Raw genomic sequence first — 15,894 nt, forward strand, 5'->3', positions numbered from 1 at the left:
TTCTGATTTATGACCTGTCTCGATTGCGACACGGGCCCAGTGGACAGCACTTTACACAAAATAGGCCACTTAACAGTTTGTGCAGCACAAATTGCACCCTGTGTCCATTGTTGTTCTCGAACACATACAAAAAAGCTGAATTTATGACACATCGGTCTATCATTGTACACTTCACTGGATGAAATGAAAAAGTCATCCCCTCCACTGAGCACTGATCAACAATCACTATACAGTCAAAAAATTTTGTGATTTTCTTCTCCAGTAGCATTTCAGACCTGTGGAGACAGGTGTCACACAAAAAAAAGAACTGAAAACATAAAATATATGGACAAAAGTACCAGCCCACCTACACGTCACACCTGCAGGAGCTTCTCAGCCACGAAAACCAAAAACCATGAAGCTCCTGGTGCACAGTTTTAATGCCAGAGAGGGTTTGTAACTCAAAATGGGACTGAAAACACCTGATAGGCCCATAAAGTGCATCAGTGAATGATGATGTGGATGATGCTTCATAAAAAGGCAGCTTAAATGCTCATTTCCACCTCCATATGTTTATTCAAAGCCGCTTCTGGAGAAGCTTTGAATGATTTAGTGTTAGAAATAATCCCTATTTATCTTATACTTGGTTCATCATCTTGGTGACATCACAGAGAGCCAAAGGTAGCAGAAATGTAAGAAAGAGAGCATTTAGATCAGTTGAAGCCTGAGCTTTTGGATCACAGACATTACTTGCAAATATGCTACCCCTATCCTTGACGCTAATATGAGCGTCTTCTATTGTAACAGTGCATAAATGCAGAAAATAAGGAAAAACCTAACTGGCCTTTTTGAATATAATGAAACATTCCTGCAATAAAACCAAAGGTCACGTTATGCAACTCTAGGATGTTCATAAGGTCACAATAAACTATTGTTTATACCAGACGAAGCTAATCTTTAAGGTTCAAAGTGTACTCAACTGAATGAATGAAATGGATCCATTTGAAAGTGGAATACTGTGTTATTTTCTTTTATACTAATGGTCATGCACAGGAGTAACCTCTGGATATGATGGGTTGCAGTAATTTCATAATCATTAGTATTTCTGTATTGGTTAGATTGTATGGTGTATTCTAAGAGATAACAATTAATACAGCAGAAAACTGAAAAAACGGCCGCTGTATAAATTATGTAAATTAAAAGTAGCTTTTTCTTTCACCTACCGTTTTCAAGTGGCAGCTGTTGAATCTTTTGTGCAAACTGCAGAAAGGGTTTTAAGGGGTATCTAATCCCTCAAAAGATTTTATATTTTAAAATAGGCAGAATTAGTGCTCATGTTAAGATATTTGGATCAATATCTCTACAAGTATCAGGATCCTAAACGAATAGTAGACATACGATCATAGAAAATAATTTTGGATATACTTTATGGTTAACTCCTCTGCAGGATAAGAAACATCAATGTAGTGTAAAAAAAACCCCCAGCTCATACAGATTCCACATGTACAGCAAGCCTTATGCAACAGAAGTGCTTCTGACACGTTAAAAGAAAATGGATGGCTTGGAAGAAAAATACTTCATTGTTGTAATTAGGACATGATTGAAATCCAGTCACTGTGTGGTTATGTAATGTCTTGATAAACAATTAGCCTATATTTTAAATTTGAATGAGAGATAATTTCCTTTGTCTTAATTGCTGTGCTCAAGCTGATGAAAAGGATGGTTCTATAGTGAGCAGCATCAATTGTGTGAACGCCCTCTAAATAGTCCAGGTTTAACAGGTTGCATCCAACTGTGCCTCTCTGTCTCCCCAGAACTGATGCTGAAGATTCATCTAAGCGCTTATTTTTAGTTTTCTTCCCACTTCTCTCCAAGATTCACAACAACATAGGCGGTATTACTCATTTGTGAAAGCTCACCCCCGCCCGCTGTACGTTCTGAGGATGCAGAGTGCTGCATAGGCCTTGTTGCACTGTCCTATCAGAAAACATGTGGTCACGCGGGTGAAGTTTTGTGTTGACCTCATAGACAATTCTCTTTTTTTTGTTTGTTTGTTTTTGATCAGCACCTATCATGGCTGCTTCAAACAAAGCCGGCGTTCCTTCCTTGCAGTGTATCCAAACTTGCATGTCGCAAACTCCTTACCAACCTTGAGAAGAATGTAATCGTGTGAAAGTGCTGTGCTGGAAATTTTGAAACTACAGGTTCCTTTGAATGCTGTGCTTTTCAATTACTTTAATTCAATCTCTTTTTCACTTGGTAATTTCTTTCTTTTCTCTGCACTGTGTAGAGACTGCAATGCAAACTGCAGTCACAATTTGTGAGCGCAGTGATTTCCAATGCAGGGGTGTGCAGTCATTTTAATATTATTTTTTCTAATAGTTCTTTTTACTGCAAATTCTATAATATTTTCACCCATTTAAATTTTAGAAACATTATCTAAATTAAAATAAAAGTAACTAATGTTTAGTTAAACTAGCCACACAAAAATAATCAACAAGCGTGACACCACCATGGCCAGTGAGGCCATTCTAACCAGTCCTCTGACCTCACACAACCAACAAAGGCCTGTAAGTGTTGCTACACTTCCTCAGAAAAGACGAGTTAACTCCACTAAACACTGTTTTCAGTGGAGCTTAAATATTATGAGTCTTCAAGTTGTACATCTAAAGAGGGGGAAATTATTATTTAATCTCGTGTTGAATTTGTAAGTTTGCTCACTTACAAAGAAATGAACAGACTCTAATTATATGGTTGTTTCATTTTAATGGAGTGAAACAGAACATCAACCAAAAATTCAGTTTATAAATTTTTCCGTAATGAGGATTTTTGGTTGATTTCTTGTGACTCCCCCCAAAAATCAAAATCAAAATCAAGCTACCATGAAAACTGGAGTTCATTTCTTTGTAAGTGAGCAAATTTACAAATTCATCAGGGGATCAAATAATTATGTCCCACACCAAATATAGCCGTCGTGAGTGAGTGACTAAAAAAAAGTATTTGGGATACAGATCAGTGTGATAAATGTTTCACAGGATGCTCAGAAGAATAACATCAGTTAAAGGATCAGAAAGAAAGAGGAAGTATTGACAAAAGCACTATATTGATAATGTGAGCAATTTGTGACAACTTACATAAAGGAACTTCCCTAATAACAGTACTCAGCAGTGCTTCAAATTCACTGCTAATATCAACATGCTAACATGGTGATCAGATTAAAAAGTGACAGCAGTTCTAGTGTTTAATTTGATGCCAAACTGGAACAAGATACACTCACTGGCCACTTGTTTGCTTATAGAACTGCCTTAATTCTTTGTAGCACAGATTCAACGAGATGCTGGAAGCTTTCCTCAGAGACTTTGGTCCACGTTGACATGATAGCATCACAGTGTAGATTTGTCAGCTGTGCATCCATGGTGTGAATCTCCTGTTCCACTACATGGCAGATGTCCTCTATTGGATTGAGATCTGGTGACTGTGAAACCAGTTTATGACAGTTTGAGCTTCGTGACATGGCGCTTTATGCTGCTGGAAGCAGTCGTCAGAAGATGAGTACAGCAGCAAAACTCGGTGTTGTCACGCTGTGTTGTTTAAACAATGCTCAGTTGTTGCTAAGAGGCCCAAAGTGTGCCAAGAAAATATTCCCCACACCAGACCACCACCTGCAGCAGCCTGAACCACTGACACAAGGCAGGGTGGATCCATGTTTTCATGCCGTTTACACCCAGTTCTGACCCCAGTTGCAACAGCAATTGAGATTCATCAGACCAGGCAATGTTTTAGCAATCTTCTGTTACTCAATTTTGTTAATGCTATGCAAATTGTAGCCTCAGTTTCCCATTCTGAGCTGACAGGAGTGCCACCCAGTGTGGTCTTCTGCTATCTAGGCCATCTACTTCAAGGTTAGAAGTAGTGTGTGTTCAGCAGTGCTCTTCTACATACCTCAGTTGTAACGTGTTGTTATTTGAGTTACTGTTGCCTTTATCAACTCAAAGCAGGTTTTTTCACCCAGAGAACTGCCATTCACTGGATATTTTCTCTTTCTCACATGATTGTCTATAAAAGATGGCTGTGTGGGAAAAACCCAGCAGATCAGCAGTTTCTGAAATACCCAGACCAACCCATCTGGGACAAAAAACCACATTACGTCCAAAGTCGCTTGAATCATCTTTCTTCCCCATTTTGTTACACGTTTTGAACTTCAGCATGTCAGCTTGACTGTGTCTAAGTGTTACTGCCCTGTGATTGGCTGGTTAGAGATTTGCATTAACAATTAGTTGCCCAGGTGTATGTAATGGATTGGCTTATAAATATGGAACCATGGTTATCAAGAATCTGATTACATTTCTTATTAGATTAGCAAAAGAAAGAGGGCAATCACCAAAGTGAAAGTCATCCACAAGTGATACAAAATATTTAAGGTATAGAGATTTTTGAGATATTTCAATTCAATATCCAGTTTTATTTGTGTCAAATCACAACACCAGTCGCCTCAAGGCACTTCATATTGTAAAGTACAGTCCCCACAATAATACAAAGAAAACAGAAAACCCCAACAATGAAAAGAACACCGTTGGAGCAAGCACTTGGCGACAGTGAGAAGGGAAAAAAATCCCTTTTAACAGGAAGAAACCTCTGGCAGAACCAGCCGTCCCTCAGGGAGGGACAGCCACCTGCTGGGATCGATTTCACTCAGCATTAAGGCAGAATGCAAAATCAACCAAGATCAGAAAAGTCAAGATCACTGGATAGATTGCTATTCAGTAAAAAGGACTAGATGTTACAGTCCCCATGCATTATCAGGGACTGTAACATCTAGTCCTTTTTACTGAATAGCAATCTATCCAGTGCATTTTGCCACCAGATTGATGAACTATGTTATATTTTAGTCTTTAAGACCATGTTGGTAGGATGACCTTTATACCCAGAGAAGAATTTACCGCTCTCCATTAGGGCTGCCACAAACGGTTATTTTGATAGTCAACTAGTCACTGATTATTTTTGCGATTAGTCGACTAATCAGATCATCATCCATTGGAGGTAAAACGTACAGCTTATTGCACCAGCAGCATCTGCTCTTATATAACTATCATTAGCTTACAGCTTTAACTGTTTAAGGTATGTGCTAACTAAAAATAAAGACAAGATGATAGTTTATTAAATTTTAATGAAATTTGCAGATTGTTTCGGTGAAGTTTAATAAACTCCTTGCTATCTAAAATATAACAGGACACCGGAGTAAATTCTCGAGCATCTCACACTTCTGATGATCAGCTGTCTGCTTGACGTTTATTCAGCTGTGTAAAAACTATAACTTTAATCTCAGCCAAACCGATTTACTCAGGAACAAATGAAATACTAAAAAAAGCCAAACAATTACATTTTTAAGTTATCTAAGTGACTCATATATCATGTTTAACCTGAGTAGCGAAAGACGGCGGTGGGTTTGAAAAAGATTTGCCGGGAGTCCGGTGTTCTCACGGCTCTAGTTAGCCTATCCCCCGGCTAGCTATCGAGCTAGTGGGTAACAGACGTCTCCGAAAACGTCGGAGCGCTTTTGAAAATATGCGGTGTCTTGATAAACTGAGCAGATATTTGAGGTTTACACAGCTACATTCTCGCCTGAAAATATGTTAAATGTTTATTTTGTGACCCAGAAAGAATAATAAGAGCAATATTAAAACTAACTAGCTGCCACCATTGTTGGAAGCTGCGCTATGAATTCTGGGACGCTGCTTCTTCTTCTTCGGGGTTTAACGGCAGCTGGTATCCTTGTACATGCAGTGCTGCCATCTTCTGTTTCAGTCCGTTATTACACTCTTAAATCCTGCTACTTATTCCTGCGTTTTTCAGGATCTTACAAAGCTTCAAACGACGCGTCGACTATTAAATCAGTCCTCGACGATTTTGATAGTCGACGTAATCGTGACTAGTCGACTAATCGTGGCAGCCCTACTCTCCATATACAATAAACCATCTCTGAACACCAGAAATGACTGTTCCAGTGTAGATCTTGAAGACCCACACTATGACTAATATTCTCCTACACTGTAGGTTTGACCACTTTACTACTCTGAGCACCTCTGGTATGCACATTTCCGTTTCCAATTATACCGAGATCCATGTATGCCATGAAAAAGGCAGCAAAGGCAACTGACATTTACAATAGTTTATTGTGGATTTGTGAAATAAATTAAATGAATCAGCAACCAGCTTGACCCGAGTATACACGCACACACACATACAGGTTAAGTACAAACACATACTTAAAAACACCCTTTAATCTTTTTTGTCATGATTTGATATGCCTGATCCGGATTTCAGTTTCATGCACATGGTCTCAAATGCAAAACAGCAACTGAAAGCAAATAAGGCCATTTTACTACACTTGATTACACTGATTGAATAACAGTTACATAAATAGTGAACTAGATCTATGCCAGAGGGACTGTCAGTGTGATATAAAGTGTTTTTTGTTTTGTTTTTTTTGGAAAATTATGTGTTCTCTTCACATGAAGTAGGTCGTATCCACCCAACTTGAGGTCAGCCATGACACATGCATGGTATTAGTGCTCGTTCATTCTTTACAAACCAAAGAAAAAAAAAAGAAAAAGCCATTTCTCAGCTGCAGCTGTAGGAGCACTGACACACACAGCCCACCTCCCACACCATGAATTTCTAAGACATCCCTACCTACACAGCATGGCGTTCTGATTGCACTTGAGTATCATTACATTAAACATTTGACGCAGCCTGTTACATTCCAGTGAAAATCTAAAGACTTGTTATTGGACGGTTAAGGAGCAGCAGGCTTTTTATATGCAGTGGATGGAAGATTTTTTTTAATTTTTAACATTGTTTTTTTCATTAGTGGATCAGTCACTTTTGCTCACGCCTCCAGATGATGACCATGCCGGTGGAATCAGCAGATGCAAGTAAACTCTCGTCGCAGTTGAAGCTGACATCCAACACTGGACCCCCATGACCCTGCAGCTTGTTTACTATCGCCTTGGTGTTGCGCTCGACATCGAAGAAGTAGACGCAGCCATCCTCGCTGCCAGTCACTGCAGCAGAGGGAGAAACACAAAAAGAAATGGCGTGGAGACATTACAAGGACAGCTTGAGAAGATTTAATTTGGGATTGTCTCTAGGCAAGGTGCACACTAATTACTGTGACAACAACAGGATGTATATTATATATTTTTTTCTCTTTCCAGCAGAAAGTAGAATCAACACAGAATTATCTGCACACTCTAATGCATACTGGGCGAAATCAGAAATGCACAGGTGGTCACACACTGCGCCTGACAAGAGGACGGAGACACACAGCTTGTTTATTTTCCACTTCCAGCATGAAGAGAAAGTAACACAGGCTATACACGAAGGAGAGCGCTTAATGAAGGTTGAGCTTATTCATAAATGTTGATGACTTAGCTTGCTGACAGATTTAAACAGACAGATGTTGCATGACCACCTGAAAATAAAATTATACTCCCTGAGCCTTGTTCTGCTGGAGGTTCCTTCCTGTTAAAAGGGAGTTTTTCCTTCCCACTGTCACCAAGTGCTTGCTCAAAGGGAATTGTCTGATGGTTGATGTTTTCTCTGTTCTCTCATTTGGTGCTATATAAACACAACTGATTTTAACTGAACTTATTCAAACATTTCTTTTATATCTTTAAGAGTCTCTTTATACTTTCCATCTTCTTTTTCTATATACAACAACAAATAATAAGAATAACAGGCCAATAAGAATCATTAGGTTAACTAACAGTAGTTTGCCTGGAGACACAAACCTAATAATAAAAACAAGTCTTAAAAATGATTGATAGATAGAAAATAAACCATTAAATCTAGCAAGGACAGACTTTGAGGTTGAGCAGCATTATAGTTTATAAAAGGGGATCCACACACAGGCTCCATATTTCTGTCCTTGGACTTTACATGACCAGAGTAGCTTTAGATGAGTCACAGTTTAAAATAATCTCAGTTCATCCACTTTCTGAGGCCATTTGAGCTCTTCTCCTGACTAAACCAAGCATTTAGAGCAGTATGAAGCCTGAGTGAGGATGAGCAGAAATATTAGTTGATCATCACAAGGGAAATATTGGAATATTCCTTGAATACTGATTATACCTTTGATTCTAATCTCAAATGACTTGACAAACCAACTTCCCTGGAGGATTAGCACTAGAACTCATTTTCATTTATTTACAGAACTATCTGTGTTTTGCATGCTTTTCTTGAAAACAGGAAAAACAGCAAAAACACAGATAGTTCTTTCATGTTGTCACATATTTTATGGGTAAATTCTACTGAACTCTTAAATGCTGGCAAGCACCTTCTAAATAAATGTGTGAAAGTATCTATTTTAAGACATGAAATAGCCTGAGCTTCTGGCTTTCAGAGGTTGGACATGCATATTTTAAACTCGGCTCATTTTTGCTATAAACTTCCATAAATCTAAAATTAAGGAAAATTAAGAAAATAAATAAAAGCATAACAGGTTCACTGCAACCGTGCTGGTCTCATGTTAGCAATTTACTTCATAGGAAAAGTACTCTCTCTCTCAAAAATTGTCTTTTTTTTTTTGTTGTTTTATTCCAGAGGCAGTGGTATGCTATTTTGGTCAGTGTTTTACACTGAATTGCCTGCAGCAGGATATAAACTATGGTCTAATTTTGTATTCAAATATTACAGCAGGAACACTGGGAGACTTCTTACCCACACAGGCCCCCTGTCTGAAAGACATGAGGGGGCAGAAGATGCTATGAACGAGCTGGGATCCATGCTGGATGGGGAAGCTTCTCTTCAGCTGTAGTGTTCCCTCGTTGTCTACCACCCTGCCAATGTGAAGGTGTCATAACTGGTCAAATTCAGCGTAACAGCATAATCACAAACAGATATTACAAGTAAACATGTTACAGCTTTAAAATCTGCACAGTGGAAACAAAGCTGCTTATTAATTAACAGTGACTTGATCTTGCAGACTGACCTGTACAGCAGAAGCTTATTGACACAGGCGTTAACCAGCAGCGAGGGGTCTCTGGCCTCTCGGCTAATCCAGGAACGAGCGGATATGCTGCAGATAGAGCTGCCTTCACTCACCACCAGACGCTTGGCTTTAGTAAGCTTCCCTGTGGTTGGGTCGGGAGGAACAAAACCAGCAAAGACCGACAGAAACAGATCAGCTGCTGACCCTCCAGAGCAGACATACTCTTCAGAGAAAAACTCATTATAATTTCTAATGTGGCCCTTTTCCAAATGTAAATGTGGTAGGTGTACCTGTGGCCATGTCAAAGAGGAAAGAGAAGATGCTCCCCCTGTCATCACCGGCCCAAAGGATCTTCCCTGGAGCATCAAAGGAGAGAGACAGCACGCGGCCTGTCAGCTTACTGGAGCCCCCCTTCACCTTCTTCCCAGTGGAGATGTTCACCACCTGCAGGTGGTGCTTGCTGTTTCCCACCTGGAACACAGATCCGGGAATGAAGACCTTTAATAATTCCACAGCGCTACACGGAGAAACTGACAGTGTGCACCATTTCTTTCTGTTGTAATTTAACCTGCGAAACCCAAATTTATCTTTCTCATGTTATATTTAATGAGGCATAAATGGACACTGCTGTGACAACACGTCTTTCAGCTTACATTCTGTACATCCGTTAAAGTATTTGTCATCAAACAGCTAACTGAAATCCAAATTATCCGTCACATTTACCACTTCACAAAGGCTGACATTTCATTCTAAAATTTTAATCAATGTCTGCACAGTGGAAGTATTCATTTAGTTATTGAGACTGGGATAAAAGGGTTCTCTTTGGAGGTTATTGCCTCAGCATGAAAGGCTTAATTTAGACTTTACTCACAAAAGGGGAAACATCTGGAATAAATGTGACAATGAATTAATTTCAGAGCGCGCTATGAAGTTTGAAGGAAATAAAAGCTGTAAATGTCCCTTGAGGTTACTCAGAAAGGTAATTTCTTTCAGCCTTTACCAAAAGTGTCGGATAACTGAAGTGTGACTTTAAGCATGCGGAAAACAGTAAAGGTGTAAGCAGACATCTGGTGACGGACTACACAGTTATTGTTCAGGTTTAACTAGTGTCTCGTCTTAACATATCTTAACAACAACTAAAAACTAGCACGCACATTCAATGTGAAGCCTGCAACTAAAGTCCGAGCCCCTGAAATTTTGAATTTCAATTTTAAATGTTATATTTATCACCCAATAAGAGAACATGCATCCAGTCTACACACTCACACATTATTGACTGTCATTCATCCACCTTGCTTTAAGATCCTTTAGGAATTTCAAAGAAAGCCATCATTTATTGTAATATTTTCAGCAACTAATCCCTTTAATCCTTTCAAACAATACACATTAAAGCAAAATAATGCAAAATAAAATACATCAATTATATCCTCTGCAACCAAGGATATATGCTCAGCAACCACTTTATTAGGCACACTTTTTCAACTGTTTGCTAAGACAAATCACATGGCATCAGTTCAATGTATTTAGGCATACAGACTTGGTCAAGACAACCTGCTAAAGTTCAAACCAAGCATCAGAAAGGCTAAACTATGGAAGCACCACACTGGATCCACTTAGCACCAATTAACCCTTTAAAACCAATCGGAGCAGGCATGCTCCATTTTGCGTAACTATTTTTAAATGAACTGGAACCACGTAAGCTAGCGCAATAATTTTTTTTGCATTTGAAACCGGAGGAGTTGTACTTACAACTTATGCCATCAGTTTGTCCTAGGTTTCCTTCCACATATAGCTTTGCAAAGATTGCATAAAAAGCACTTGCAGCAACAACAATATAATATTCCAGAAACAGGCTTTGCTGATCCAATCAGCTGTTCATAACACTTCCTACGTGGGAATAGACGTCAGCGCGAACTATCACACATCCGCCAATACCTGCCCGAAACCGGAAGTGGCATCAATTTTGTGAAAATTTAGTTTTTTACCTTCAGGGCCTTATAAGCCTACACTGGTGTTTTTTATGTTTGACTTCATGCTTTTCTGTATCGTTTCTGGGATGCTTAAAACTCAAATTGTACTGCTGGAAATAGTTTATAATAATGCACATGCTGTTTTTTTTGCAAATTTGCATGATAATATTTATTTTTTCGTTTTCCCTGCAGTATATAACTAGAAATTTCTCTAACTAGAAATATGTGTAAAAAAATGATTTTCAATTTTTTTTGTAGTTTATTGCACTTATTTGCAATTTATGTAGTTACTATGGACTTAATGCATAGATATTATTAAAATTTGGGCTATAATGGTTGTATTGATGTATAGCAACTTGAACTGCTCCCTACAGCATGTAAAAATATAAAAATAAGCTCTGGCGGACTTGGTTCTATGGTAGGTTCTAAAGGGTTAAGCTTCGTTTAAACACCACAGCCTGAGTATTGTAGATGACCATGTCCATCCATTTATGAACAGTGTACCCGTCTTCTGATAGCTGATGATAACACGCCATGTTAAAAAACTCAAATCCTCTCAAACTGGCTTCTTGAACACGATAATGAGTTCACTGTACTCAATTAGCCTCGGTTATTTAGTCATCTTTCACATTTTAGTCTTTCATTCAAGGTGATTTTCAAAAGTAACTTTTATTTCAGTTCAACTTTCTTTGTTTTGTGGTATTATCTTTTTATATCACATGTAATATGGGACTCACCACAGTAAGGTTATTATTCATGGGTTGGAAGGTGCAGCAGAGCAACTCGCTGGATTCTGGGTCTCTGACCTCTCGGATGCACCGGCCATCCTCTGTATTCCAAATACGGAGTGTCCCGTCCAGCGATGTCGACACAATGATGTCATTGCTCAGAGACCAGGCAAAGTCTGTAACTGGACCTCCATGACCTTTTAGGGTCACCTTCACACTGGGAGGAGGTGGTGAGAGTGTCATAATGGACAGAGTGCCATCCAGTGAGCAGCAAGCAAGGAGGTGCTTGTCATCATTGGCAAACTGCAAACGTGGAACTTAAAGAACAAAAAGAGGACAGAAGCGTGGAATACATGGAGATTTTCAGTGTATACACATTGATTATAATGAATTCAAAACCATTTACCTACCAGCAGAGTCGACATGTTGATCAAATATGTGGTGCATGCCAGCAAAAGCATAATTTTCACTCAATGTTGTGTCTCCTGCCATGGCACGACTGGCCTCTGCCACTGAGGTGGGCACCAAACTGCCCGGAGGCCTGAGGTCACAAATAAAAACTGTCACGTAAGCACATAATCAATAAAACACACCTCACAACCCTTGCCTACAGCTGACCACTCAATATAAGAGATCCAGTCATTACTCAGTGCCACATAACTAGAATTACGGCCAGTAAATCTAAACTAACGCATCTACTCATAGCAGAAGTAAATCAAAAATGAATTTAATTGCTTAAAGCAATGAGACAAAATGCTGGATGTGAGCTGGTCTCTGAGTGCACTCTTCTGGGTACCTCTCATCGTAGACGGCTCTGTTCATCTGGGCCTGTAGCTGGTACGAGCCTCTACTGACAGACCGGCGATGACCACGAGCCCCTTGGGCACGGGGGTCCTCCTCAAAGTCCTGACAGAGAGCAGAAGGGGCCGCAGAGAGAGAAAGAACCTCAAAGGAGTGAGTGCAAGAACTCAAGACCTCAAACAATCATGAAACAAAAACAACCACGAAATGTTGAAAACTTGTTGAAATTACCATGCATTTTCAAGTTACTGATACTGCCCACTTACATGGGCAATGCCAGCAATTTCAACCAAGCTGCTCAGTTTAATATGAACGGGCAACCAAAGTGTTGCTTGGCTATGTTGCTCACTGATCAAAACTCACATTAAGCCTTCCAGATGGCTCTTATATCCTAAACTTCCTTTCCAGCTTTAAGTTATTTTAAAATCTTTTCCCCCCAAATTAGTGCAACCACACCCGCCTACTCTCTCGCCTGTTCTACTTTTCCTGCCCTTTCTATTTCTTTGGGTCTGACCTCCATTCGGTCCAGTGTGGTGCGGGAGCTGCGCACACTGCTGGCCCTGAAGCTGCTCTGCTCAGACAGGGGCCCGTAGCGCAGGGCCAGCAGCTGACTGCGCAGCTTCAGGTACTGCCTGCGCAGCCCTGGCTCAAAGCCACACTTGGCGTTCTCTCTGAGCAGCTGGCTGCGTCGGCGGATGTACTGAGTTCGGAACTGTGGGAAGGTAGGCGTGCGGTAAGCATTGTACCTGGAAAAGGGGAAAGAAATGACACAGCACAGGCAATAACTCACAAATGATCCATATACAATTACACGTCTGAATGGCTTCGTCATCAGTTTGGACTATTAAAGCCAGCTGCCTGACTGAGTCTCACCTTGCGTCCACTGCCAACACCTGCTGCCAAACTGCTGCCATTCCACAAGCACTCTGGGTAAAAAGGAAGCCACTACCAGGGCAGATACCTGTCACAAGACACAACACAAAATTCACATTATTAGCAACTTTAACGGAAAAAAAATAGCATGTACCAACTGTATGAGGTCGAAAAAAGACAAGCTAGTATTAATGATGCGCTGATAAAACTGAAATATTACCCCCACCATCACATCCTCAGCGTCAAAGGTAGCAATGATTCAAATTCTAATGGCAAATGAATGGTTGTGTTACTGAAATGTTATGCAATGCGAGTTTGACACTAGAAAACAATCCGTAAGGAGAACCGACATAATCTGCTGAACGGTTTCCGCTTTTATTTTCTCGAAACAATGTAAGCAGACGAGCTAAACTAGCGCTAGCCTGTCATTTAGCAAGTTAGCCACAACATCATATGCGACTACTGCTCATAAAAAACACTTTCCCGTTCAATTTTCAGCTTAGACACACAGTCTAGGAGCTAACAATTTAATACAGCGTATAAGACATGACTGGTGATCACAGAGCAAAGAAACTCAGTAAAATACGGCTAGAAATCGCTCACCTTCCTTAGCTTTTCTCCATCGCTGCTTTTTCTGTCAAATCACGTGACACACTGTAACCAGCCCAGTCACTGATGTGGAGCTGCTGAATCCGGATGATGATTCACAGCGTTTACATTTAACGTTACATTCAAAATAATTAACCGACCATGGATCGACTGAGGTGCAAAAGATCTAACAGTCCATTAACTCATTAAGTACACGGCTATAGGTTTTTTTTTATTCAGAAATCAATAAAATATTAGGGCTTTATATTTGTTTACTTATAGGAAAAAACTATGCATGGTTTGGTTGCATTATGGTGATCACTTTGACCCGCTGAGAAGCAAAATAATCAATTGATTAATATCAGCAATATTTTACTAGTCCACACAGAAAATGCAAAGCATTGCAAATCTGAGTATAACTTAATGATCCCTGCCAAAACCATCCACTCCTAAAGTGCTGACAAGGCTGGAGGCCAATTCAGTGTAACAATATGTAGCAGAAACATTTAAATTTCTAAGGACAAAGTGTTACCTTCTATCAATGTGGGAGGAAGTGTGATCCATGACTTAGCCGAAAAATAACAACAATAATAAAAAAAAAAACATGATCACTTTGCCTGTAATATGATGAAAATACTTTCTTGCCATGCACAATAGGTGAACACATGGTTCCAGTGGGTTCACAATGGCAGTATTACAAGGTCAGCTCCGAGGTTTCGCCTGGCTCAGCAAAGACCTGCAGAGCTGTAGGGCGTGCTGCTAAGCTGACGGGGCTCTTTGCTTGTTCATGGTGCTCTTTCTCGAAGGGGCCCCAGTGACAGAGCCATTCACAAGCACGGGCCATAAATGACCGAGCTGAACAGCACATTAAGCACTGCATTCTCAAAAAAACCCACCATTGACTCTGGAGGATAGCCAAAATGCCAGGAACAAAAGGTTAGTAGCATGCAACAAAAAAACCCTAATAATACAAAAATATATTTTAATTTATTTGCATACCAGAGCTCCATGTCCAATAAAATCAGCAAAAGCTACAGAAAAGTTGGCCTTGCTGCCAAATGTTTAAAACTAATCTGAATATTTGTGCCATTTTCAGGTAATAAGTCGGACAAGAAGTCAACTACCAAGGTAGGAATGTCATTATTATTCTAACTCTTGTCTCAATCTGCATTTTGTGCTGCTTGAGTTTATTCGTTTTACTTTAATTTCACAGCAACCTCAGAGTCCTAAAGAGCAGCCGAAGAAAGGTGATCAGAAAGGAGATGATAACAAGAAGCAAGGAGGTAAGCATTTATATTAACTATATTATTTAAAGAAAAATATTAATAATAATTAGAAAAGACATTTATTTTGTGCAGACTTGATTTTGACAGATTGGAGCAGCATATGAAATCCCCTACATGTGGCACATAGGGGTGAAATGAAGTGCTGTGTCCCCAGTGAAGGTATCTGTCTGTGTTTTATCCCCTCGCAGGACAGCCGAAGGGAGAGAAGCAATAACTTCCAGGCATTTGTGAAGATGGCTTTGGAGACACTGCTTGGGTCTTGCCATCGTAAACATGGGGGTCCTCGGGGCAGACAGGGCTGAGCGCACCTCCCCTTCCCTCCATTTTGCTCTTTTCCCCAGAGCCTGCAGACTGTGCTGTTGTGTGGCCTGGCAATACAGCATATGCTCACCCCTGGCAGTGGCAAAAAAAAAAAAAATTAACCTGATCTCCATCCATCACCATCTGTCGTTCAACCTTTTTCTGTCACCTTCCTGACATTGTCCTCTTTAGCTTATTGGATGCTCAGAAATAGACTCCAGGTTTGACCAGATCTTTGCTTAAAGATCAAAAAATAAAATCAAAAAAATCATGCAGTCCTTCTCAACTCACCCTAATGCCATGATTGACTTTGTAACAGTTGATACATTATTTTTGTAAATCACTAAAATAAACAGTTATTTATTACAGCAGTCCAT

At 39.8% G+C, this 15,894-nt stretch overlaps 1 protein-coding gene and 1 long non-coding RNA gene across 2 annotated transcripts; one reads left to right on the forward strand and one right to left on the reverse strand.

Annotated features, from left to right (window-relative positions):
* Positions 1–6,133: 6,133 nt before the first annotated feature.
* wdr13 (WD repeat domain 13) lies at positions 6,134–14,097 on the reverse strand. Its single transcript, XM_004546361.2, has 10 exons — positions 13,947–14,097; positions 13,344–13,431; positions 12,985–13,216; positions 12,466–12,575; positions 12,080–12,210; positions 11,679–11,986; positions 9,262–9,442; positions 8,972–9,113; positions 8,701–8,819; positions 6,134–7,043 (listed from the first exon to the last, which is right to left on the reverse strand). The coding sequence occupies exons 2-10, from the start codon at positions 13,382–13,384 to the stop codon at positions 6,859–6,861; spliced, it is 1,449 nt and encodes a 482-aa protein (XP_004546418.1). The 5' UTR covers positions 13,385–13,431; positions 13,947–14,097; the 3' UTR covers positions 6,134–6,858.
* Positions 13,577–15,888, forward strand: LOC101468941 (uncharacterized). The gene is made up of 5 exons (XR_191063.4): positions 13,577–13,591; positions 14,589–14,867; positions 15,028–15,059; positions 15,145–15,214; positions 15,406–15,888. It is a non-coding gene; the product is annotated as an uncharacterized LOC101468941 (long non-coding RNA).
* The last annotated feature ends 6 nt before the right edge of the window (positions 15,889–15,894 follow it).

Source organism: Maylandia zebra, linkage group LG20 (assembly GCF_041146795.1).
Source record: "Maylandia zebra isolate NMK-2024a linkage group LG20, Mzebra_GT3a, whole genome shotgun sequence".
Classification (NCBI taxonomy): Eukaryota; Metazoa; Chordata; class Actinopteri; order Cichliformes; family Cichlidae; genus Maylandia; species Maylandia zebra.

Excerpts from the sequence above, each read along its gene's own strand:
- wdr13 (XM_004546361.2), bottom strand. The coding sequence starts at position 13,384 with ATGGCAGCAGTTTGGCAGCAGGTGTTGGCAGTGGACGCAAG. Across the intron at positions 8,820-8,971 it reads AATAAGCTTCTGCTGTACAG|GGTGGTAGACAACGAGGGAA; the intron begins GTCAGTCTGCAA and ends TCACATTGGCAG. Across the intron at positions 7,044-8,700 it reads CAGACAGGGGGCCTGTGTGG|TGACTGGCAGCGAGGATGGC; the intron begins GTAAGAAGTCTC and ends CCTCTGCTGCAG.